The sequence below is a fragment of the Thunnus maccoyii genome, chromosome 3 (assembly GCF_910596095.1).
Source record: "Thunnus maccoyii chromosome 3, fThuMac1.1, whole genome shotgun sequence".
Classification (NCBI taxonomy): Eukaryota; Metazoa; Chordata; class Actinopteri; order Scombriformes; family Scombridae; genus Thunnus; species Thunnus maccoyii.
Window position 1 is genome coordinate 36,409,407 of NC_056535.1, and position 27,190 is coordinate 36,436,596.

Sequence of the window (27,190 nt, forward strand, 5' to 3'; positions counted from 1 at the left end):
TATCTCAAGAGATGGCCATCATGGCTGCCCCAGATTTTGCTTCCACACTGTTGCATTGTAGCTGCACTCAAAGAGACTACACAGTAAGAATAAAATCCTGTATCAATGATTCAGTAGAAAGATTAATTATCCTGGAGAAAGTCAGTAATGTCAGTGACTGATGCAGCAGCTTCCATGTGACACGTGCAAAGATTGTTGAATCCTGTAGCTCTTTAAAAAATAGAAATTATGATACACTGAATAAATACTATTATTACATGTTGTGATTGAGATTGCATGAAAACTAGTTAGCAAGGCAGCAGTGACGTCTAAACAGTGAAAATAATGAATGGTTGAAATAAAAAGCTAAAAGCAAAGAATAACAGTTCAAAATATGACCCAGTTTGGATCAATACAGCAGCAACACAACATCAGGTTAACTTTAGCAATCTGTTACACACAACAAGCTTTAGCTAAAAACTATCACAAATATTCTGTTTTTTGTACAAAATCATGTTCACATGACATTCAAAAGACGCACAAGTTATTAACAATCACTAACAAACTGTGACATGTCAGTTTAAAAAGAGTAGAGTTGATTATAATAAGCTTTGAGTAAATAACCCAACAGGAAAATAAAAAATAACACTAAAACTGGGTCTGAACAACATCAACACAGTGTTGTGTCATTGCTATGTTCACCCAAACAATAAACTCTTAGCTAAGTCATAAATTAATTAATAAATGATTGGCTAAACAGTTGAACTTGTAAACTTGTGAGTAACAGTTCAAATTGTTAAATATAGCTATAAAAATAGCTAAAAGTCATAACTAAATGATAGTTTAGTTAAATTATTGGATAAACTTTTCAAATGGTTATCTAAAAGAAATAAGCAGTAAAAGCAGTTGAAATGGTCAGTGAAAAGTCATGAAAAGGTGGTAGAAATATTATTGAATAAACTGTTGACATTGTTAGATAAAAGTCATGAAAACCGGTGACATTAGTTATTAAATTATTGGACAAACAGTTGAAGTTAGATGGTAGAAATAACTGTCTAATAACTAATAACATCCAGTGTAAAGTCAGTTAAAAAGAGCACATTTATTATTTATTTGTTTATTATTGTTGATGCAGAGTACTGAGCTCACCTGACAGACTTGTGTACGTCTGAAGGTTTTGGGATCTACAGTATCAGACGTTTCACTCTGCAGCCGAGGAGAGTCTGGAGGATCCGCCCCCCCCCGGCAGGAGGAGGCCGAGCTCGGTCTCTTCCCTCCCAGAGCCCCTATCAGCACATCAGCACATCACTGAATGAATTATGAGTTACATCTCTCGCTGTAATGGACTCTTTTCAACTTTTATTCTCTTGTCTTCTATTTCTCTGCGGCTCTTTTATGTCTGCCTTTACCCCCCCCCCAACCCCCCCCCGACGTCTTCCTCTCTGCTGACTTGGAGCTGCATGCAGAGAAACTTAAAGAGGTCAAGATCCTAATTTTAGCCTGTCAGAAATTATTAAAATTAATGCGTCAGTGACATCATCACAGAGTGTCAAGGACATGTGAGCGGTGTCAGAGACGGAGAGAGAATCATATTTGTAAGTGCGCTTCTTCAGATAAAGGACTCCTATCTCTGTAACTCAATTTCCTGCACCGACTGTTGTGAGGATCTGAACGATGGAAGTGGACGAGACAAAGCTGTCAACAAAGGGAAAAATGGATTCTGACTCTATTGCTAATGCTTTTTTTTGAAATGTTATCATTTTTCAGGCTCAAGTGATTTGATAAGGATCAGGCTTTAAATTGTACACCACAGAGCAGAGATGGAGTCTTTCACCATGAGTGAGTAAAGTAATTCACTATCAGTCCAGCTCTTCTATAACTGATACCTCTGATATGGAAAGTCTTCTAAATACAGCGGTCATAAGTCGCAGATTAAACCATGTTCTCTACCAGCTGAACCATGCCGTCATCCTGCAAGGTCATTTAATACAAGTGTGTCTGAATTTTCAAACCTCTAGGGCCCCATCTTACGCCCGGCGCAGAGCGGCGCTAAACTCAGCGCAAGTGTCTTTGCTATTTTAAGACCGACGCAGTCGTCATTTTCCCGTCCAGCACCCATGTTGTTAAAATACCAATGGCACTTGGACAACCCCTTTGAACCATGCGCCTGGCGCATCGACCATTTTTCCGCCGTTAAAATAACAAAAGTGGATTTGGACACACCCTCAATGCGCTTCAGACCGTGTGCTTTAGATCGTTAAAATAAGGCCCTTAGTGTGTTTGTTCTGGTCTGAATCAGTGTACGGGTTGGTTTAGTTTATTGGTTTGGTTTCTTTTCACACAGAAAAAAATCCAAGTGAACCAAAGTGCGTCACTAAAAGCCAGAAGAAGCTCTGATCTGCCCAAATATCAAGAAGACGACGTACTTGGTTGTTATTCCAGTCAGACCGCCATTCATTTTCCTGCAGCTAGCCGCTAGCAACTGTTGGTTTCACTCAACAAGGTTCAATTCTCTTGTGACCGGACTGAGACCACGTCCTCTACAGGGTCTCTGTGAGTTCTGTTGAGTCCAGATCTGCCTGAAACAACAACATTTAAAAGACATAACAAGATCAATTAATGAATTTCCAAGGTAACAGTGCAGATTAGAGCTGCAACCATTGTTTTCATTATCTATTAATCTGCAAATTGTTTTCGAAATTAATCGATCCATTGATTGGTCCATAAACCATCAGAAAACAGTGAAAAATACTCGTCACCATTTCCTAAAGCTCAATGTAACTTCATTTTTAAATGTCTTGTTTTGTCCGACCAACAGTCCAAGACACAGAAATGCAGCAAATTCTTACATTTGAGAAACTCGAACCATCAAAAATTAGCATTTTCACTTTAAAATTATTTAAACGATTATTCAGATATCAAAATCTGCTCGCACCTTGATTATTACAACAGCCTTTTCTCTTTTTAATCAATAAACTGTGAAACGACTGCAGACTGTACAGAACTCAGCTGCCAGGCTTTTAACCATCACATCACACCTGTTTTAGCCTCTTTACGTTGATCCCCGTTTGTTTTAGGATCTTATTGATGACCTTTAAGGCTCCTCATGACCTGGCTCCAGATTATATTTTAGACCTTTTAATCCCTTATGAACCTGTGCGTACTTTGAAATCCTCGGGCAGAGGTTTTCTGTCTCTTCCAGAGTCCAGGCTGAAAACTAAAAAGGACAGAGTCTTTGCCATCAGGGCCTTGAGAGGCCTTGAGGGGCCTTAAGGGGCCTTGAGGGGCCTTGAGGGGCCCTGAAGCTCTGGAACGACCTGCCAGAGGAAATCAGGCTGTTTGAGTCAGCGTCTTCCTTCAAGTCTCTTCTTAAAATGAACTTTTATCAGAAAGCATTTCCTTTCATTTCCTGAAAGCACCTGCCTGCTTATTTTCCTCTATTTTATCAAGTCATTGTCATTATTTCTGCCAAAAAGCAGCTGAAGCTTCATGATCACGTTCAGATTTTTCCAGAATCGAGTAAAAAGAAATTAAACATTTATATTTAGTCTGTAATCGTGACATATCTGTCTGGTTCTCAGTTGGAAAGTAACAAACATCCCATAAACAACAAAATACAAACTTTCATATTGAGCAGCCATATATCATACAGACTGATACAGACTGATGCAGACTGATGTGAACTGATGCAGATCGATGCAGACTGATGTGAACTGATGCAGACTGATACAGACTGATGCAGATCGATGCAGACTGATGCAGACTGATGCAGATCGATGCAGACTGATGCGGGCTGTCCAAGCTGTTTGGAAATCAGACGGAGTGATCCGCCTACATGGAGCCGACAGTTAGCTTGTTAGCTTGGTGCTAGCATTACGTTTCTTTTACAGCATCGTGTGTTTGAGATTAAATGATGCTTTTCTTCTGACTGCAGCGACAGAAATCAGGAGTTTGATGATCGACGGTAGTTCCTGCTGGTTTAATGAGCGACGTCACACAAACACTTTCACATCCAGACGGGAGGTCGGACAGAGTCTGTTCATGTTTCACACTCGTGTTTTAAGACTGAAGAACTTCAACGTTCACACAAGTCTTCACCTCAGAGCTGCAACGATTAGTTGATTAATAATTGATTAGTAGTTCGACAGAAAATGAATCAGCAACTATTTTGATGATTGAGTCATTTTTTGTTGCTATTCTTGGTCTTATAATTTAATATTTTGGGTTTTGGACCAAAATTAGGACAAATAAGACGTCACATTAGACATAGGACATGTTTCACCATGAACTGATGTTTTATTTATGAAAAAATTATTTTCCAGATCAATCAATAATTAACATGATCGTTAGCTGACATCACATGACTGACAGAGCAACATATAAATAAGTCACCAGATTCATCTATACATATAATATTCTGCAAAAATAAAAACATATAACAAATGTATTTGATTCTCTATTGATGACTTCACAATATATGTGGTAATAATAACACATTTTATTTATACAGGCTGATCTTAGCTTGTTCTGATGTTCATGATTTTATAATTTATGTTATTTGTTTGAGGTTGAGTGAAATTCTTTTTTTGTCTTTTTTTTTCCTTTGACCTGTTTCTTGTTTATCTTCATAGTTAATGATAATCTCTTAATGTACTTATGTGATTAGAAACCTACACACCACCTTCCACATCTCTCATCCCTTTGTGATGTTTGCATAGGTGATATGTTCACAGCTATTTCTGCTGATCCACGGCTCCGTTTCTATTCAGTCCTCTGGATTTCTCCTCTTCATGCCAAGCATTTTATTACCATATGTTAAAGGTTTATTGTTGTCTTGGCATGTGTTTGGACAGCAAAGCACACGGCAGCGTTTGAGCCGTGTTGTTTTATGACTCTGGAACATCTACAGTCGGTGCTCAGAAGATATTTTTGGGTTTTTTTCTGCATCACCTCAACACGTTCCTGTGTCATTTTTATAATAATGTTCACTCTTGTTTGTCTTGGTGCCAAAAGCTGCAGAGTGAAGTGACTGTTGGAGAGCCGAACTCGTCTCTGAGAGCATTTTACATGTAGTACATAAAAGCAATTATTTAAGTGCAGATAAACACTCGTGTTTGTTTTGGCTGTTCACACCTGAGTGCTGCTGCTGTCACACTGCTGCGTGATAACGAATGAACTCGCTTTTTGCTTTAGTTGACCTTGTTATTTCTTGCCTTTCAGGGTTCGATGCGTACTTCACATCTCGAACTCTGGAGAACAACCGCAGGAACGTGTGGTTTGCTGAGTACTGGGAGGAGAACTTCAACTGCAAACTGATGAGCTCCTCCAAGAAAGACGAGAGCAGCAGGAAGTGCACAGGTAAGAGTCACTGTGAACATCATCCAGGCAAAGATTATGTTTAGATTAATATATATATATATATTATAACTTTTTAAACAGTTTAGACGTATATGAACGTAATCTCTAGGAGACTGTTGTTCCTGCACATGCTCAGTAGTGTCTTACATACACAGAACTACTCCGGAGACTGAAAACGTGATGCTGTTGATTGATCAATGTGATTTTAAATCGTTGGTTTTATTATTGTGTGGACTCCGAGGGGAGCAGCGATGGGAATCCAAATAAAGAATAAAGACTACAGAAAACAGTTCTTATCATACAGTTTGTTGGTGGTCAGGTCCCATCAGATGACAGCACCAAAGAGTAAGAATATGGCGATAAGATAGTAACCTGCCACTGAGCATGTGCAGGAACATGATTCTGTTTACAGCTTCACTAGCTTGTTGTGATCTGCAGCACAACAAGCTAGTGAAGCTGTAGACAGAATCATGTTCCTGCACATGCTCAGTAGCGTCTGTCTTACACAGAACTACTCTCCAGAGACTGAAAACCTGATGCTGTTATTAGTCTTTGGAGCCATTTCTGAACAAACTAACGTGACCAAACTCTCCATTATGAAGGAACAACGGAGGAATAAGATACACAAATACAGAAAATCAGACTTATTCTTTAAGGCTACTTTAAAATCTGCCAGTTTTCACTCGTTAGGAGGCAGAAAATCAGTCTCAGCACGAACACAGTGGAAGATATTTGCTCAGTCAGGGGGTGCAAACGTCAACGCAACGTTTTAATTTAGTCTGGTATAAATATAAATGATCAGCATTTTATCTGATTTGCATAAAGTGCAGCTGTGTTAGAGCTGATGTCGTGCTGTTATGACGTGCGTTGTGCTCTATATCAGAATATTAGTTTAAACTTTCTTTACCTTCCGCTGCAGCTCCGACACAGAAAACCGGCTCAGAGAAAGAAGAAATGTGCTAATATCACAGCTGTGATGAACTCTATCAATGTATATTGACTTTTAGCATCTTTTCTAGTGAGGATGTCGGGAAAGTGTAGCTGCATTTGAAATGGTAAACAACAAACTCATAAGTCTCTCTGGTCTATAATCAATAATGCATAACAATTAGAGGCCCAGCGTGATAGTGTGAGCAGACCTTGAACACTGATGAACCTGTTATATTAATAGTATTGATTGTAGGAAAAGAACATATTATCTTGTCTTGCCTATTTCTCTCCTCCTCTATTATCTGCTGCTCTCAGTAATGACACTTAAACGTTATCTGAATGATATTTAAAGATATTCATTTTACAAACATTCATATTCCCTCTCGGAATAATCTGCCGGCGCCTAATTTATCGTCTCATTTTCCATTTTCACTATGACTCTTTGTTCTCCTTTGTGTGCCGTGACTTCCCTCCTTCCACATTATAATTCGAAACCACAGAGACGTCTGGGATCATCTGTGCCCCCCAGAACTAAACCTTCAATTACATAATGAACACGCCTTCTGTGCCATTTCAGGATGATTGACTCCCTCTGAACCCTCCGAGCAGCAGGCTTCAGCAGACAGCTTCATTCTATCAAACCTTACTAATGACTCAGACGGGGGGAAACGTTCAACCAGACGCAGCTCCGCATGAGTATCAGTCTGTATGGAGGGGGAGTCTGGGGGGGGGGGGGAAATCATCATTACGTTTCTTTATGTGGACAGAAATGAGGAATTATCAGGATAATGATTTTAACTTGACTTTTCTTTAAAGCTTCTTTAGTGCTGTGACCTTTATAAGAAAACGTTAGCGGAGGCTTCTACTCACTGCAAATGTTAGTTCAACCCTGTTCTGTTCTGATTACAGCTCTCCACATGCCACCAAGGCTTTAATGTCATTTATTATCATCTGGCCCTGCCGGTCATTTTGAGTGTCTTTGTAGTCGTTTTTGTGTCTTTGAGACTTTGCATCTCTTTGTGGTCACTATAGAATAAACAAAGTAATCCAGGAGGAATTAGGTGTCCTTGCAAATTAGTAGAATATAGTGTATATACTAGGGATGTGCAGAGAGCCCAGTATTTGTATTTGTATCTGTATTTGTTGAGGCAGCAAAATTATTTGTATTTGTATTCGAATAAAAGTGGAAAGAGGCTTAAAAATCCTGTTTTTGTTTTTATTACGCTTTTAATTTTAGAAAATTAAAGTGTTACAATAAGTGTTCATGAAGCATGTGTCAGTAGTTCAGCTTTATCTCTGGGGAACACAGCCAACTCTGGGAGTGATGTCCAAATCAGGAAATGTGCGTCATGTAGCAGGTGGATGTGACTCCCCTCACTGAGACCTGCTGATAGACGTCACAGCGGAGCAGAGGAGAGACACTGAGATAGTGATGTAACCGACCTGCACTCTGGTATTTAACATGGTTTATTTTTCTTCCTGAAAACAAATAATTTTGGAAATATTTGTATGAAACAAATATTCGTAAAAAAAACTCCACTATTTGTGCTTTGCCGTATAATGTATTTGTATTTACTATATATATATAAATGTATTTACTATATATACAAATATATTATTCGGCAAAGCACAAATAGTGGCGTTTTTTTTTTTATGAATATTTGTTTCATACAAATATTTTAAAAATTATTTGTTTTCAGGAAGAAAAAAAACATGTTAAATACCAATTTTCTAAAATTAAAAGCGTAATAAGAACAAAAGCAGGACTTTTAAGTGCTATATATATATATGTATATATATATATATATATATATACATATATATATATATATATATATATATATATATATACATATATAATTTCAGAGAGACAGGGGTGAATGGTAACCAAGGATTAGTTAACCATCTGTTATTTTATATAAACTGTTGGATAACTCTGCAGCAGCACAGTCCAGGTTTGGATCTGTGCTGGTTTCCTCCTGCAGAGCACAGACATGTGTTTTTCGATGTATTAGTGACTCCAGTGTGAACTGTGGCTGTGAATGTGAGGTGTGTGTTCGTCCTGTGGTGGTGGACCTGTCCGCGGCGTGCTCTGCCTCTCACACAGTGCATGCTGGGATACACTCCGGCCCTCAGTGACCCTGAACACGACGAATGAACGGACGGACGGATCCACCTTGAAAACACTCCACATGCATTTTTTTACAAGCGTTGTAGAAAATAAACACGAGACGCCCTCAACAATTGTGATTTATGAATCCTGGTCATGCTGGGTGTGTGTGTGTGTGTGTGGTGAGCAACGTGTGCCCACACACATCACCATCATGCCCATAATCTCAGTGAAGAACGGTCTATCAGATGTTATTGATGTAATAAAGCTGCCACATGCTGCGGCGTTCGGATAAAGGCTTTCAGTTTGTTACAGGAGGTTTACTCACTGGCGACTTTACAGTAAACCATCAGTCACACTCAGAGGTTTTATGTTGCAGCGATGTTATCCACGTGAAGAGATGAAAGTAATTATATTTTTCAATATGAAGATATTTTGCTCTTTATAAGACCTCAGATATAAAATCATTTAAATATACAATAAGTGATTCCTGTACTGCAGGATGTGGTCAGGACTGTTTGAACACCACAGGGAGGCTTGTCGGCCGGGATGTGCAGAGATCCCAGTATTTGTATTTGTATCTGTATTTGTTGAGGCAGCAAAATTATTTGTATTTGTATTCAAATAAAAGCGGAAAGAGGATTAAAAATCCTGTTTTTGTTTTTATTACGCTTTTAATTTTAGAAAATTAAAGTGTTACAATAAGTGTTCATGAAGTGTTCCCTTGGGAGCACTTCATTTGTGTAATAATAATAATAATAATAATAAACTTTATTTGTATAGCACCTTTCATACAAAATGCAGCTCAAAGTGCTTCATAAAAAAATAAACAAAAATAAGAAAAAAATAAAATAAAAATAAAAATTTTATATATATATATATATATATGTATATATATATACATACACACATACACATAGATAGATAAACAAATAAATAATTGAGAACATTAACAGGAAGAATAAAAGGAGGCAAACAAGAAAAATGAGAGATAGTGTATTACATTAAAACAGAGGAGACACAGCTAAAAATCTAAAGTAAAAGATATAATCATTCATGAATAAGAATACAAGAATACAAGCCTTAGAATAGATTAAAATGTTTGAGTTTATAATATGGTGTAAAAGTTATATCATAGAAAGGCTCGGTTAAAAAGATATGTTTTTAAGCGTCGTTTAAAGCTTTCAAGAGAGACGGCTTCTCTAACGTCAGAGTTTGGGAGCGTAATTGAAAAAAGCTGCATCTCCAATTTTCTTTTGGGAAAGTTTATGGATCTCCAGCAGTCCTGCAGAGGATGATCTAAGGGATCAGGGAGTCTTTGATGTAGCTCGGCCCTGACCCATTGAGAGCTTTAAAAACGAGTAACGGGACTTTGAAGTTGATTCTGGAGGACACAGGGAGCCGGTGTAGGCTAGCCAAGACTGGAGTGATGTCTTCTCTCTTTTTTGTTGTTGTTAATAGTCTGGCTGCAGAGTTTTGAATGAGTTGTAATCTTTCAATTGACCCTTTAGGAAGACCTGTAAAAAGTGCATTGCAATAGTGTAACCTGCTTGAAGTAGTTCAGCTTTATCTCTGGGGAACACCCCAAACTCCAGGACTGATGTCCAAATAAGGAAATGTGCGTCATGTAGCAGGTGGATGTGACTCCCCTCACTGAGACCTGCTGATAGACGTCACAGCGGAGCAGAGGAGAGACACTGAGATAGTGATGTAACCGACCTGCACTCTGGTATTTGACATGGTTTATTTTTCTTCCTGAAAACAAATAATTTTTGAAATATTTGTATGAAACAAATATTCATAAAAAAAAACTATTTGTGCTTTGCACACCCCTACTGTATTTCCTCCACTGCTGCTGTGTTTACACTGTTTTTGATACGTAACCCAATTTGCAACAAAATCTGAAAATCATAACTGTGTCAAACTTTTACAAAGATGTTTGTTTCTCTGTGATCTGTCACTTTTTGAATCAGAGGAAAAAGACGCTCTTATAAAACTTGAGATCTTGGCTCATAATCATCACATTTCTGACTTTTTCCTCCAGTAAAGTTTTTTTTTCTTAAAGTTACATTAACGCCTTTTGAAACCAGAAGTGTTGAGAAGCATCATGAAACTCTGTGGAGGCAGATTCACCATCATGTGACATCATCTCGTCTCTCCGTTCAGATTTGTGCTGGACTGAAAACTTCTTCACATAAAGACAAAAAAAAATTACAACATTTAAATTTTCCTTTTTAGTTTTACTCTCCATAAAAGGTCTTTTACAGCATTAATAGTTCTGCTCACATGCAAAAATTTCTGAATAACCTTTTAACTTCAAAGCCGTCACCCAGCTCTTCTGCAGTAGATCACGCTTTATTAACATTTTAATGTCTCGCCTTCATCGTGGTGTCTGAGGCTGCGTCCGTTTCCTTTATTTCCACTTACAAGTAAAATAATCCATATCAGAGGAGTGATCTCATATAATACAAAGGCTCTCATTTATTTAGTCACATATCTTTGTGGGAAAATGATCTGGAGGACATCAAGAGAACTCAAATTAAGAATAACTCAACATAAAAGTACCATAAGATTTCAAATAATGGAAATGATGTGAGTACAGTGTGTTTTCAGAGACTGTCGTCTGAATGATGATGAGGCTGAAAGAATAACGAACCTGTTGCCTTAATTGAAAGATGGATCTCTCACTTTTTTATTCTCATTGATGGTTTGAGATGAAAGAATACATCTTCCGGAGAATATTAAATGAAACAGAAGCAGCCTCAGACACCCTGATGACGATGATGATGAAGGCGTGACAGCCGAAAACGTCACTGAAGAAGAGTCATGTGACCTGTTTTAATTTTGATGGACTTGTGTGTGTGTGCGTTCTCAACAAGCAGTCCTCCAGATGAAGCTCCAGATCTGTGGTTTGATCATGTGACCCCGGAACGACACATAGCAGCGTTTTCTAATGATGTTTGATGATGTGACAACGCTGTGCTTCAGGTCTGGTTGGGTTTAAAGATGATAGTTTGGGTTAAAATGATCACTTTGTTAAGGTCAGAGAAACATGTGGTGGGTTAAAGTTACTACTTCCTTAACCCATAAGAACATGGACCCATTTCTGCTTAAAGGAAACTTATGGGGAATATAAAACAGACCAAATGAACCACAAGGAACACATTTCTGAATTTTTTTTTGAAATTCTACCTTCAGTGTCAAAGATCTGTAACGGGTGTAGGATGGACCCAATAGCAGCACAAATGACACTGGTATAAACTTTGCAGTCTTTATTTCACACGATGTCAAGGCAATATTAGCACGGTCGGAGAAACACAGTTCTGATGAGTATGGCTCCACCGGAAATTGAACCCCGATCTTCCACTCCCACAGTGGACAAAGACCAGGGAACAGGCAGGCAGAACTCAGAGTCAGGGACAGAAGGCTGGTGGGTTTACCGGGGCAGAGACGAGGAGCGATGGTCGAAGACAAGCTGATCAGGAACCAGGAAGTCAGTCCAGTGATGAAAGCAAGATGACTGAGCATAGTAGCATAGACAATCTGACAAAGAGGGAGTGGGCCGAGGCAGCTTATATACTGGCTTGATTGCAGATGATGAGCAGGTGGGAGCGCCAGGTGAAAGTGGTTGAACTAATGAGGGGTGTGGCAGAGCAGAGAGTGAGACTGAATGATTGGATAATTCCCACAGCAACAGGTGAGGGGGAGAGCAGACTCTGACAAGATCTGTGATGTAACTCGTTGGTTCCACTAATAATTTCTGTGTATGAAAGTATCACGGCAGGCAGTGACATGCAGCCTTTTCCTTTTACTGATCATCAAACGTAATTTCATTTCAATTATAAAAACTGGGGCAATTATTTGTGTTTCTAACCCAGTTACCAAAACTGGGATGACATCTGGTTAAAATGATTTCCAGTCTTAAAGGACCAGTGTGAAGGATTTACTGGTATTTAGCAGTGAGGTTGCAGATTGTAACCAACTGAATGATTAACTGCATGTTTGACTTTAAAGATCGATGACAAATTAAAGGAAAAACCTGAATAAATGAGTGGAGAAACATAAGAAATGCAGATGCTTCCACACAGGTGCACTGCATGGTACAATTAAGCAATTAACATCCAATCATGTTCTGTGGCTTGTATAAAAACACTGAGCAGGCCCAGTTGGTTCTGATTTTGTATCAAGAGGAAAAGATCTAAGTGACTTTGAAAGAGGGTTCATTGTTGGGGCACTAATGGTTTCAGTAGGAACAGCGACTAAAGTGACATCTGCATTTAGATCTATAGGAGAGACGTCAGTAAACAGGGTCGGAAATTGTGGTCGACAGCACATATTTGATGACCGTGATGCTCGTGCATTAGTGTAGTGATATGTGAGGAAAAACAGAAGGTGACTGAATGAATGTCAGTGCAGGACGTGATCAGACTGCGTCAGCAAGAACGGTCCGCTGACAGTTACATAGAGAGGGATATTATAGGAGGGCTGCAGTGCATAAACCCCTCATTACAGAGATGAATGCACATTTCAGAGTTCAGTGATGCAAAAACCATCGAGGCTCTGGTCTACAGAGATGTGGAAACTGATTGGAAGAGATGCAGGAAGTGATTTTGTCAGATGAGTCGTCCTTCGCCATGTTCTCGACAGGTGGGCGAGTGCATGTGTGGCGTTCACCAGGAGAGCGGTCCAGGTCTGAACGCTTGACCCCCTACAGTGAGGGGGTCTGTTATGCTGTGGGGGGTGTTTTGCTGGCGTGGTTTGGATCCACTTGTCCCCTTTAGAGCAGTGTTTTTCAACCACTGTGATGGTTGATATTGTGCAATTTCACCTAATTGGTCTAAAAAACATTTTTTGAAAACAAATTAATTATTATCTGCAATTAATGCGCCGTTGTCGAGTGTCTGTGCTGTCTAGTGACGGGCAGAGTAATCATGTAATACTCCTCCGTATCAGTAGGTGGCAGCAGGTAGCTAATCACCTTATACTTTGAGACAAGAGAGTTAGTGATGCATGGTTGCGACAGGTGGCGGTGACAGTGGCGTTGTGGCTAGTGAGACTATACGGTGACAGTGATGGAGAAGTTTTTGAGAAGGAACAGGACCCTGGACAAAATTCAGACCCAGATGAAGGACCTGGTAGGAGTGGAGGTCAAAAGAAAGCAAAGACGGTGAGCTGGAGCAAAGTGTCTGGCGCGAGGCAAAGCTAGCTAAAGCTATCTGTCATTTGGATTTACTTTCACTGGGGATGCGATGAGTTTATATAGTTAATATAAGCTACAGAGTTTCATTTTTTAACATTTTCGGCTGGTGGTGTGCCTTTTCAATGAAAAAAATGTACCTTGGCTCAAGAAAAGGTTGAAAAACACTGCGGTAGAGGGAAGAATCAGCTTTATCCTGTGATGAAACATCTCATCCTAATGGGAGTGGTCTCTTCCAGGATGACAATGACTGGTTTGATGAGTATTAAATGATGTGAATCATATGTTATGACCTTCACAGTCACCAGATCTCAACCCAGCTGACGTGTTAGACAGCGTTCTCCACCACCATCATCATCACAACACCGCACGAGGAAGATCTTTATGAAGGATCAATAACAAGGAGCTCTGACGCTGTTCTGGTGACACGCGGCGGTCCGACACCTTTTCCTTTCATTTGTCAGCCGTCTGTGTGATCAAACAGGAAATGAAGCCTGAGATGAATCCAGTAAAGCTATTTATCTGGTTTATATTACTGAGCTTCAGTAGATCCTGAATGTGGAGGAACATGTATGAGGCTTAATGAGCTGTCACAATATTACATGTCCTTCACTTAATCTTCTCTCGTTTATTTATTAGATCTGCTCGTTCGCACAGTAATTCCCTCTAAAACAACTGGTTTCACTTTGATTAAATGAATACAGATGATATGTGGCTGAAATGTAATAATGTTATGATGTTCTATTAAAAAACTGTTACTCTTTCAAATGTCAACAGAGAACATTTAAAGTAGATGAATCATATTTTATTTCCATCTTTTACTGCATCATCGTTGAGGGATGATCAGTTCTTCTTCTTAGGATAATCATCTTTTAATGTGTTTTTCATTGTTTTTGCCTTTTATAACATGCTCATATCCAGTTCATAGTGACATATGCATACATACTACATGTCATAACTCAGTTTCTGATCATCAGCCAGAACCTCCAATACGGTCAACAGCCTTCAACTCATTATATCTACACTCACTACACACACACATATGATCAAACATATCATATCAAAGGTCAGCTGCCATGTTCCTCTAACGGACTGTATGTCAGATATTTTCCCCGTTTTAAAGTTTCTCTAATCTCCGACATCTGTTCATACGCAGCCTCCCTGCTGAGACCAGCCCTGAAATGATGGATAATCATCTTTAAATAAAGACGTTAACATGCTGCAGATCAAAGCTGAGGAATAAAGTGAGGACTGAAACCATGTTCTGACCTTTAAAGGACCAGTCTGCAGAACTTCATCTAGCAGAAATGGAAGATAACATTCATAAGTATGTTTTCATCAGTGTTTAATCATCTGAATATAAGAATCATTGCGTTTTCGTTACCTTATAATGAGCCTTTATATCTACAGAGGGAGCAGATTGGTGAGTTCAACATATCCAGGCTTTCTCTGTGTGAGCTGGATCGACAAACCCTGAACTCTCAGTCAGAGATAAGTGGCATCACGACGGTGGTTATGAACTTTCTTTGTTTCTGCTTCAGGCTTTGTGCGCGTCCCCATGAAAGAGGCGTTTGGCGTCATTTGACTCTTTTTCCGCACAAAATAGACCGATCGCGTGTCGCCTACTTCAGTCAGGAGGGACAGGTCGTTATAACGGAGAGTTATTAATAATATAAATACATTATCACAGCAAAAAGCAACGCTGTGTCTGCACATAAGGTGAGAGAGGAATGCTGGTCATGTAAATTTGTTAATTAGAGAATCAGGTAGTTGGTGAAATTGCGGCACTTTTTATTGCTGATTTACGCCGAAACTCGGAACATAACCTGCTCCGGACCGGGTTAGCTTTGCAGCATCAGTTACCATGGTGATGTAGCCAGGTTAAAAGAGAGCCACCTTCGTGACATTGAAACCCCTGCAGGCTCAACATACCTCTCTAACCCACTAATCTGGCTTCATAGTTCACCCCTCAGGTCCTCTCCCACGGAGCTCGCCATGTTGCACCGCCATGTTTCTACAGTAGCCCACAACAGACAAACAGAACACTGGCTCTAGAGAGGAGCTTTCATGTTTTTTGTGAGTTTCTCCTACACACCTGGACGGGGAGGAATCTGCAACCTCACACTAGATGCCACTAAATCCTGCAGACTGCTCCTTTAAAGTTTTAGGTTTAGCTGCTGTAACTTCAGTATAAAGAACAGTGAGATAAACGTTATTCACTGCATGAAAGATAAATCCACCTGCTTCAGTAACAGCATCAGATATTTAAAAGTTTAAGAACATCTGAAAGAACACAGACTTTTTATTATTCATCATTTATTTTGAATAACTCTGTATGACTGTTATGATTGTGAGAAATAGTTTATATTGAAGGAGGCGACGAAACAACCGACATTTATATTCAATTCAACTTCTCTCCAAACTTTGACCCTCCATCAGTCGGGTCTGATGAAAAACAGCCTCGCGGAGGAAAACACAGAAAGCGGAGCCGCACAGCGTTTGTTCTGCTCTTTATTTGTCTTTTGGTGTGCAGCCTCATAAATAAATAATGAGAGGAAATAAAATGGAAGAGGCAATTTGGCTGAGGATGAGTGAAACATGGAAGGAGACATGCTATCAACACTGCTGCCAAATAATCTCATTACAGGCAGAGGAGCAGCCCAAGCCAAGCAGGCAGCTAACAGCAGCACATCAGGAGCCTGTTAGTGCTACAAATCACAGCTCCGACCGGGACAAACACTCATTTCAACACTGCATATTACTGTGCTGTGTCTCAGACTTGATTACACTCCTTCTCACCTGCTCTGTAATATCTTCATCTGCTTTATACTCGGGTCAACTCCTCCGATCAGAGCAGTAAACACAAAGAAAAACATATTTTATACAAAAGTGCTTTACATAACACATTACAATGCTACTTTAAAAGAATATAAACCTGTTTAAAGTTACAAATACAGACATAAACTCAGGATATTCATATGTTTGATGAGCAGAAGTGGCCTGTCAGTGAATAGAGTCCATACATATAGACCTATAGTTTACTGTGGGCTCTATTTTCCTGCAGGTGCATGGCCAGCACCAAACGCCGTCTTTATGCAGTTTTCCTGAGGCGCAAGTCTACTTTTTGTGCCTGTTTGGTCATTTTTAGGCATTTTTAGGAGGAGCGAGGCAGCTGAAGCTGTGTTTATGCAGATTAGGAGCCGCAATGGAATTTCATTGCTCGTTTTGGCACAAAATTGCCTTTGTGATAAAACCTGCAGGAAGCTTCCCGAGCTCCATCCAATCTGTCAGGACGTTTTTATTAAGGAAAAGTTCAAACTCAGTTTACAGTTCTGTGCATGAAGGTGTATCCATACGATCAGTGTGTGAATTAGCCTCTGACAGAGAGAGTAGATCTACATCAGCATCCTGTCTGCTGTGAACTAATAAAACATGTTAAAACAGGTTTAAACCAAGCGGCAACCTCCGGTTTGAACAGCCACTTGAGGCTCCAAAAGCGAGTCAATCCCCATAGACCTCCATGTTAAAATGTCCAACTTTACAGCAGAAATAAACATGTTTACAGCCTGGTACAAACAACGGTTTTGGTCTCTGTAGCTAATTTCCTCTTTCATGACAACTGTACGGGGGTGAATTTTTTTATAATGCATAATGAAGGACATGGCTGCTTTGAGTGACAGGTCCGCCAGCCGCTAGGTGGCTTGTTTCAGCCATTTGGCCCGCCTCTTTGCCCGTTTTTGATTGGCTTGGAGTTAGGCAGCGTCACGCATTGCCAAGATGGCGACGGCAAAACCGCTCTTCAGAAACCAACGGTTGACGTCATGGTAACTACGTCCATATTTTTATACAGTCTATGGTTTAAACACAGTCCTGCTTACTTTACACAGTGTGGACACCTTCATTCATCATTTAAATATTTGGACAAAGGCTAATAACTAACCAGCTAATTTCCAAACCCAGTTTTGAATCTGTTTATTTATAGATAAAGTGTGAGAACTGAGACGAACAGCAGAGAAAAGGGTTAGACACACTTATATAGGTGTGCACAGGTGATTGAATTAGTGAAAGAGAGGGGCGTGGTCTTGTTCCTGAACCTTTGTTATAATAATAACTCCATTGCAATGTTTTTACAATTATTCTGCAGTCTTGATAACTGACTTCAGCTGGTTTGGTTCTAGTTTTGTTTAAAACAGGCATGTCTCTCCGGTCTCCCTCCAGCAGAATGTATTTCTCAGTCCAGTCATCCTTAAATGTTTTTCATGCACATTTTTTGTATCGGCTAGTTTTGAACAAGACATTTTTATGTGGTGAAGAAGAAAAACTCATTTGTTCAACTCTTATCAGTCAGTTCAGGACATCTGCAGCGAACCTGACAAATATTTATATATATTTTTATTATTAGAAAACATCATTTTATCTTCTTTCACCACTCTCCACTTTTCAATTCCACAATTTCATCTACTTCTGTTATTTATGTTTGTTGGCCTTTTTGACATCAGCTGTCAAACTTTTTGAACAAATTGTGCAATGACAAGATGCTGCCTGTGTGTTCATATGAGTACCTGCTGATACTGAGTATTTTATAGATACTTTAAATACTCTACATGTGCTGTTTGACATCAGTTTCCAGTTTGGAGCAAACATGTCAAACTGAATATTAACGACTTTATAATCTACTGTGAAAAACAGACAAAATAAAACTTTTAACAAGCTGGAAACCAGAAACAATCTTCAGTCTGCTGTAACACGAGAAGCAGATGTTCTGTCCACAGCTGGCTTCCTTAATAACAGCTTAGATCTGCTTGAACTGACTCGTCCTGACCTGTGAGGGCCTTCACATTGTTAGACTCTTAGATTGTTCTCAGCTCAGATATCCGCCGCCTCCCTGCGCCGACAGCACCAGTTATTACCCTGCATGTGTATCTGCCATGCGGTTCCCGTCTCTCTCCCCTTCAGGCCTCCGGAGGCCTCGACTAAAGTCTCTAACCCTTCTCTGTTTTCTTGCCTGTGGCAAATGGACCCGGAGCTTAATGTTATCTCATAAACAGGAGTCCCTCAGTTCCTCTGTGACCAGCTCATATCTGTCTTTCACCCTCCAACAGTAAACAGGAGCCTCGCTGGATCACTGCTGCTGTGATGCTGCAGCCTTTACAGCATAATGTCATAATAACCCTCTCCGACCATCAAGCCCCCCAAACTATGATTAAACAACACAATCACACATAAACTGCTGCACTAGTGTAGAGCTGCAACGATTAATCGATCAGTTGATCAACAGAAAATTAATTTTGATAATTGAATAATTATTTTGAATCATTATAAAAACGAAATTCTCTGATTTTCCAGTTTCTTTAGTCCTCAATGACAGTAAACTGTCTCTATCTTTGGCTTGAGGACCAAACAACTAATCAATCAACTGAGAAAATGATCAACAGATTAATCAATAATGAAGATAATCGTATGTTGCAGCCTTAATTGTTTATTTCTGTTCATTCTGAAATTTGCAATAATAATAATAATAATAATAATAATAATAATAATAATAATAATAAGTTCTCTAGAGCTGTAACAATGAATTGATCAGTCGATGGGGAGAAAATTGATGAGCAACTATTTTGATAATCAAACAATCATTTCAGTCACTTTTCAAGCAAAAAAGCAAAATATTCTTTGATTTTAGCTCCATAAATGTGAGAAGTTTATAGAGTAATAATAATAATTTATTAATAAGCACTTTTCAAGCAATAAGCACAAAGTGCTTTTCAAGGTGACGAAATACAAACATGAGCAACATGAAGGACGACTGCAAGAGAAAAAGAAAGAAATATATAAGTATATTTTACATAAACACATATACATACAGTGTATATATATATATATATATATATATATATATATATATATAAACATACATTCAGTGTAATAAAACAAAGAGCTCATGGTTGAAGAGGTGTCGTCTATCAACTGTTAGAAAAAGTCATTCGGTAAAAGTCTGAATAGGAGGTTTAAGGTCAGCTGACCTGGTCCTCAGTGGGAGGCTGGTCCAGAGTCCCTCCATCACACTTTGTTATGAACTTGGACTGTGGAGCAGTGAGAAGACCTGAGGGACCTGTTCAGACAGTACAGGGTCAGGAGATCAGGTCTATACTCGGGCATCAGATCATTCAGACTAAAAGCACTTTAGAATGGGAGACTGGAAACCAGTGCAGCTTAGATTGGTGTGATGTGTTCAGATCAATGGTGTAGCTGCTGGATCAGGAGCTGCTTCATAGCTCGACTGTTCAGGCAAGTAAACAAGACATTACAGTAATGGAGGCGGGAGGATATAAGAACATTTATAATGAAGGACAGAAAGGATCTAATTTTAGAAATATTCCTCAGTTGATACAAACACGACTGGACTTTCTTTACATGTTGCTCCAGGCTCCAGTCACCGTCCAGGTTTATGTATCTGACTATATGTTGGGAGTGAGGGAGCAGAGGAGTAGCTGCATCTGTCTTCAGAGGTCTTCAGGTCCAATGATTCCCATATTTAACATTTAATAAGATAAATCATAATAATAAATTGATAATAAGACAATATATAAGCCTCTTTCACACATAGTTCCCAGTAGATTGTGAGTGAGTGATTTTCACTATTCACACATGCAGCTACACTCATTTCTGTTTTACACCTTTTTTACACACAACATGGCAACACTGGAGTAGATGGGCGGAGGTTAGGGTGTGTGATGAAGTTAGCAGGACGTCCCAACATGTTCCCAGACCAGAAGAGACATCGACGGCCGAAGAGCAAAACCTCCGATCTGAAAAACGCACTTTTTTGAGAAAACTTGTTTTCTTGCAGAATGCTATTTGTTAAAGACACCCAACACATAACACACTGTTTTTGGACTATATTATTATATTATGTGTTATAGATATTAATGCCTCTCAAAGTGCAGACAGGAGCTTTGTACTTGGTGCAAGTTGGAAGAGGTTCTACAAAACAATGCTCTAAATTAAGTTAATAACTAAAATCAAATTAAAAATAAAGTTAAGTTTGTTTTCAGGTAAAAAGATGTAGTAAATGTAATATAAATATTAGGGTCAGAATTCCTTAAATTCAGTGTGTTTGCTTCCTCGTCCACTGGAGATGAATGTTCAGTGATTGTGTAACTCACTCGTGCTGCAGCCTCTCTACACATCCAGAGACTCTGTGTTGTGTTTTTGTTTTGTTGTGTGACTTTTCTGTCACAACGAAGGGCGGGATTATCTTGATTATCTTGATTATCTTGATTATCTTGATTATCTTGATTATCCTGCAGACAGACTGAATATGTCTTCCTTGTTCTCATCATCCAAAGTGAAATCCACCAATCAGAACATTCTGCAGGTAGAAGGTTTTGCGCTTTGGCCGTCGATATGTGGTCCTTCCAGCGTGTTCTGGGTCTGACCCGGTGGTCTCCTACCAGTTACCAGAGGGAGGCGTCCAGGAGGATCCTAACCAGGTGTCCAAACCGCCTCAGCTGGCTCCTTTTGATGTGAAGGAGCAGCGTCTCGACCCTCCAGAGGAAACTCTCTTCAGCTGCTTGTATCTGTGATCTCATTCAGGTGAGGGTTGGAACGTAGACCGACTGGTAGACTGAGACCTTCTGGCTCAGCTCCTTCTTCACCACAGCGGTCCAGTACAACGTCTGCAGTACTGCTGATGCTGCACTGATCAGCCTGTCAACCTCACATCTGTCAAACATCTGCTGAGGTTGATAACAATCAATCAATCAATGAACATAGATTATAGGAAAGCCTTTGTGGGATTTGTTTCATACATTGTTTACCTCCGTCTCCATCTCTGAGGTTTACTTTCATAATGAAGGTTAAATTCACTGAATGACAAACCGAGCCGAGCCGACTCGAGCCTTGTTTATGACTGAGAGCTGGAGCATCTGTGTGTCTGAGTTGGAGGATAAAGAGGAAGAAGAAGGAGGAAGATGAAGAGCGAGCGAGGGAGAATAAAGAGCAAGCGATGATGAAGAGATTCTGTCGCATGAAAGCAAATTAAAAATGTAAAGAGGGGGGAGAGAGAGACGAGAGACGAGGGAGGAAGTTAATGGTGTGAATCGAAACTCCCAGCAGCCTCGGCTCCTCTCACACGCACACACACGATCGGAATGAACACGTAGATTTGTCCCCGCCGCTGCCGCTGATGTTCTGCACGTCATTTAGAGAGACGCAGGAACACGCGTGTGCTGCTCTGCTGCTCGTTTCTTTGTCTCTTCTCCGTGCTCTCGCTGTGTAATATGAACTGTGCTCACTAATTAAGCGTGAAAGGCCTGTTGGGTATTCAGAGGATCAAAGGGAGAGCCGGGGTGGGAGACATCGCCATGGAGACGAGGATGGGCACACACACACATGGACTCGTAGGTTTGAATTAAAACAAAGAAATGTAATTCATAAATGATTTCAAGTCTCTTCTTTCCTCGGCATAATTTATGTTCTGTTCATGCACTGCAGAGACGTTTAAAGAGATTCTTCTTCTACTTGTTTTATATTTAAGTGATTAAACACGATGCTGCTGCTTCTTACATCTACAGTTTCTAGTGCTGGAAAAAGATATGACTTACAGTACACGCTAAAGTCACTGAAATAAATGTTTGATATGGTTATAATAAAAATAATAACACAAGGTATCAAATTTAAACCAACAGATTAGATTTTATGGTAAAACAGATCAAATAAATTCCAGAAAGGTTGTTTATGTTATCTCAGTCAGGAACACTCTCATCATAGATTAAACCATTTATTGCAACAAATGGAAACACAGTTTAGCTTGACGGCTGGATTAGATGAGCAGCATGCTAAGCTAAACCTTGATATGTAGAAATGCTGCCTGCAAGTCAAAAGTCAGGGCTTAAACCTGCTTAGTTTGCAAAGTCACCTCTACTTCCTCCTTGTGATGACATCAGCGTGTCCATAAACGCCCATCCATTCTGTAGCCTTGGTTGCTAAGGTGGTTGCTAAGGTGGTTGCTAAGGTGTTTCCATGTGTTGTTCAGCTCCAACATGTACGGATGGATTTGAGAAGTTGACATTTGGAGTAAAGAAGGAGAAAAAGAAGTGAAATCCTGCTACTATAGTTTGTTTACGTAGCCTCCGGAGGCAGAGGAAGCTTCCTGAAACTGACCAATCAGAACAGAGTGGGGTCATCAGGAGGCGGGGCCTTAAAGAGACAGGAGCTAAAACGGCCTGTTTCAGACAGAGGCTGAACTGAGGGGCTGCATAAAGGACCAGTAGAAGATAAATAAGGAGTTTTTAATTGGAAATCATGTAAAGATATTCCAGTAGAGCCCCAGAATATAAATATAGAGCTGGAAATGTGAAGAATATGAGTCCTTTAATGTCTTATTGTTGACGACCTCCTCTCTATGTGGACTGGAAATATGTTGTTTCGGGGAACTTGCAGAAACTATTGATGTTCTGCAGTATGTTGACAGTCTCATTATCGTACAGTTCAGTTTAGACAACTACTCGGTTAAAAATCCCTTGAATCTTTACTGTTTATCATAAGTGACATTTATCATTTATTTGTGACTAAACGTGAATCCTAACTGTGAAGAGTTTAGATAAAGTAAAGAAGAACCTGATAAACCTCACAGTCACAGTTTTGGTCCACTCACCAGTGAATTACAAACTAAAATGATCTTAAATGTTATCAGAAGTCAGGACTGTCTGCATTAACCAGCTGTCATGTAATAAACTCACATTTAAAGAAGAATCTTGGCGCTCAGCGAGGTCCTTTTTTTATATTGTGACTCTTTTTAAAGAAGCCAAACATTTGATGTAAGTGGAGCCCTGCAGCTGCTGGCATTTAAACTGCTTCGCTTATTTAGCATTTTGCTGCATAATGATTCCACTATCAGAATATTTCTGTGTAAATCATTGTGCATCATGATAACATGTACTGCAATTTCACTAATCCATAATCTACCCCACCGTCTCTCTGATTGTTTATCTGTTTTATTATCACCACACATATTTTAACTTAATCAACACAGAAGCTTCTTCTTCTCTGTTTTTATTTACAATTATGTAGTTTTAGTATCAGTGGCAAAGATTTGAACTATGATATTTATAACCACTGACTCACTACTTTACATTAATATACAAGAGACCTCGTTAAGGGTCTGATTTGTGTTCATGTACAGCTCACATTGACATAAACGTCACATCACAAACAATGAACGTTGTTTCTGTCAAAAACTCCACAAATAAAATCTCACACAAAAAAGTTCCTTCCTAAAACTTTTCCAAAATTCTTCCTATGAAAGTTTTTATAATAAACCAACTAGACGAGCTCATTATATTAGGGATGCACGATATTGGATTTTTTGCTAATATCCGATATGTCAATATTTCCAACTACTCATTGTGGCCGCATGCTGATACCGATATATGCACATATTATTTTCCAGCTGGCTGAGGAGACTATTATACATGCAATCATAGATTGTACTAAGTATGATCAATAAAGACAATATATGAAGGAAGAACTGGGGAAGCATTAAAACTTTAATGAACCTGCCAAGTGGGAGCAGCAGTAGAGTTTTCATTGAGTTTATTAGACAGACAGGATTAATGTGTAGGATTTAATCTCTGGTCCACACTCCGGAGCAGAAGGTGGCGGTAATGCAGCTAATACGCTGGTTGCCAACCGCCGTTATAAACCAAAAAGATTTTTTTTTTCCAAACAGAGTGATACATCCTGTCAGCCGAGGTGTTTCCTGTTTGTGCAGCCGAACACAGCAGCTCCTCCACGGACTGTTTCACCCTGACGGTCCCAGTGCCGGTGAAGTGGAGCCTGCGGAAGAAGCACCGGAACCGTCAGGGAGAAACAGTCTGTGGAGGGAAACGCAGTCAGGTGGTGGAGGAGATGGCGACATATCGGCCTCTCATGCCGATATTTCATTTTAGAGCTTTTATTGGCTGATACCAATGACGTGCCGATAATATCGTGCATCCCTAATATGTATATATATATATATATATATATATATATATATATATATATATATACTCACAGAACACTTTACGCCTGTACAGTCTAATGCATCCAACACAACAGCTCTGTGATAAATTCGACTTTTATGAAGTTTATACATTTTCAGTTTTTGTTGACATTGTCACAAACGTGATAATTCTACTTTATATTTATTATTGAGCTGGTAGTGGGTGCTGGTGTACTGGAGTGAATGATTGAAAAATGTTCCTAATATTTTGTCCACCCTGGAGGGGGAGTGTGTGTGTGTGTGTGTGTGTGTGTGTGTGTGTGTGTGTGTGTGTGTGTGTGTGTTTTGTCATTTTCAGAGCTGCAGTCAGAGATGAACCTCCATCCAACATTTAATAATATCCTCAAATATTCTCACATTTCGCTGTCGTCATAATCCTGTTATCACTCTCTGAACGAACGCGTGCAGCTGCTGTTTTAGCGCTTCGTCTTTTCTGCTGAGACAGACTCAGGTTTTTTTGCTCCCTCAGGTTTCACCACCAACTGGGAGATCAGAGCTCACGTACGAGAGCTTTAATGGAAACCAGTAGCGGCTGCTCAGCGCCTGTCTTCACGCTCAGCTTCACCTCTGATCTCATTGTTTCACTTTGTGCCAGCAGAGAGGAGCAGAATGTGTCAAAGTTATTATTCTGAAGAAAGAAACTGGCAGTGACCCTTTCTTCTATTGCTATGAACATATTATTACACATAATGAATTATGACAGAAACATCTGAGAAGAGCATTCTGTGTTAGTTGAAGTTTTCCAGTTTAAAGCTTTTTGTTTGTGTGAGACATGAGTCAAAGTCAGAATGAATTACAAAGTACAACAGTCTTTGTCATTTTATCAGCTGCAGCTAATCAACGTTAATGCTGTGACACACTTGGCTGTCATCTCTGAAACGAGCTGTTTAAATTTGACAAAAAAAACAGTTTTCACTACAGAAACAAACTGTGATCTGTTGTTTTATGACTGTAAAGATGGACGGACTGTTCAGAGGAGAGGTTCTTTCTCTGCAGAAACGATTCACCTTCACATCATTTACACCATGTTAGTGTAACCTGAACGTGCCGAAGCCTCTCGACACACCTGCGTTGTGTTTACTGGTGTGAGATGGTGTGCGGAGAGACGGAGGCACGCGACACAGGAGTTCTGGATTGTGGCGACACTTTATTGGCTCACAATGACAGTTTTCATCTCTGTGGTCGGTCTGTCATACTGGCTGCTGGCTCCATGACCTTACAAAGTAGTGAAAGTAGGAATGAATTAACGAACTACGGCGTCCTGCAAGGGACAAACAACGATAACTGCTAAATTCTCGCAGCGCAACAGTGACACCCAGTGGCTTATTTAGGCTACTGACTTACATTAGCATGAAAAATAAAAAAGTAACATCAGCATAAATGATGAAAAAAAGTGATGTTAGAATTAAAAAATAACAACATGGAAATTTTACAAAGTATTGTTATCATGAAAAAGTAAGAAGTGTAATAATAATGCAAAGCTCATATTAGATGACTCACTGCACTCAATACAGGATTTAATCAGTATTATTGATCAGACACACAGTTTCTTGAAATATTATCATCTTAACAATGTGATGCGTTTTCCGTCCAGAACCATCAGTCTGCACCTCCGGCCCTGAAACTCTAAACTCACAACGAACTGATCAGCAGAGTATTGATCACAGACAAACATTCCTGATATTTCATAAATAGGCATAAACCTGCAGTAACAGTTTGAGCCGTCTGTGTTTCTCCTTCACTGTCTGGTACTTTGCACCACATATAAAAAACACAGATGCTAATGCTAACAGCTAATTCTGCTCCTACTCTGCTAACAGGCAGGTTTCCTTCTTTGGTTATTCATCATTTTTGACTCATGACTTTTGTGATTTGTGCAGTTTGAGGTACAGAAACAACGTCACGTGTCGGTCTCATAATCTCTCTGTCATTCTTTTTCCTGTAAATACTGAGTCGGTCTCTGTGTGTCTGCCTCTCTCAGGTCAGGAGCGAATCGGCATTGACTCTAAGTACGAGCAGGAGGGGAAGGTCCAGTTTGTGATCGACGCCGTGTACGCCATGGCCCACGCGCTCCACAACATGCAGAGGGACATGTGTCCAGAGAACTCCGGCATCTGCCCGGAGATGGACCTGGCCGGAGGGAAGAAACTGCTCAAGTACATCCGCAGCGTCAGCTTCAACGGTGAGTGTCACAGTTCACCTCAACGATACGTCGCTTTACTTTGTGCTGCGAGGCTGAAGATACATGAGACAACATCATGGTCCAGTTATTCATCTTTCTACATAATCAGGCTTAGAGAGGCTTTTATATCTATTCTCTCTTCTCTTTTTCACGTAATTAGATCAAAACACCAAAGCATCTTAATGTGGATTAAAGTTCTGGACACATGCAGATCAATCTCATGATCTCTCACAGAGTGAAGTAGGAAGGCTGTAATATATGACGTATAGATTTTAAACTGTGTATTATATTGTTATATTCTGCAGCTGTGTTCTATAAAACTGACATCTGGATTGTTTTTTAGAGGAATAAGAGAGCTGCTCTGTACTACAAGATGTTTATTAGGCCAGT

General features: G+C 39.7%; 1 protein-coding gene across 1 annotated transcript in view; it reads left to right on the forward strand.

The window, feature by feature from the left end:
• Nucleotides 1–27,190, forward strand: part of LOC121889612 (metabotropic glutamate receptor 7-like) — a 146,824-nt gene that overhangs the window by 29,053 nt on the left and 90,581 nt on the right. Inside the window, exons 4-5 of the mRNA XM_042401708.1 lie at nucleotides 5,200–5,337; nucleotides 26,600–26,800. Of these exons, the coding sequence (XP_042257642.1) occupies nucleotides 5,200–5,337; nucleotides 26,600–26,800 (339 nt within the window). The remainder of the gene's footprint in view (nucleotides 1–5,199; nucleotides 5,338–26,599; nucleotides 26,801–27,190) is intronic.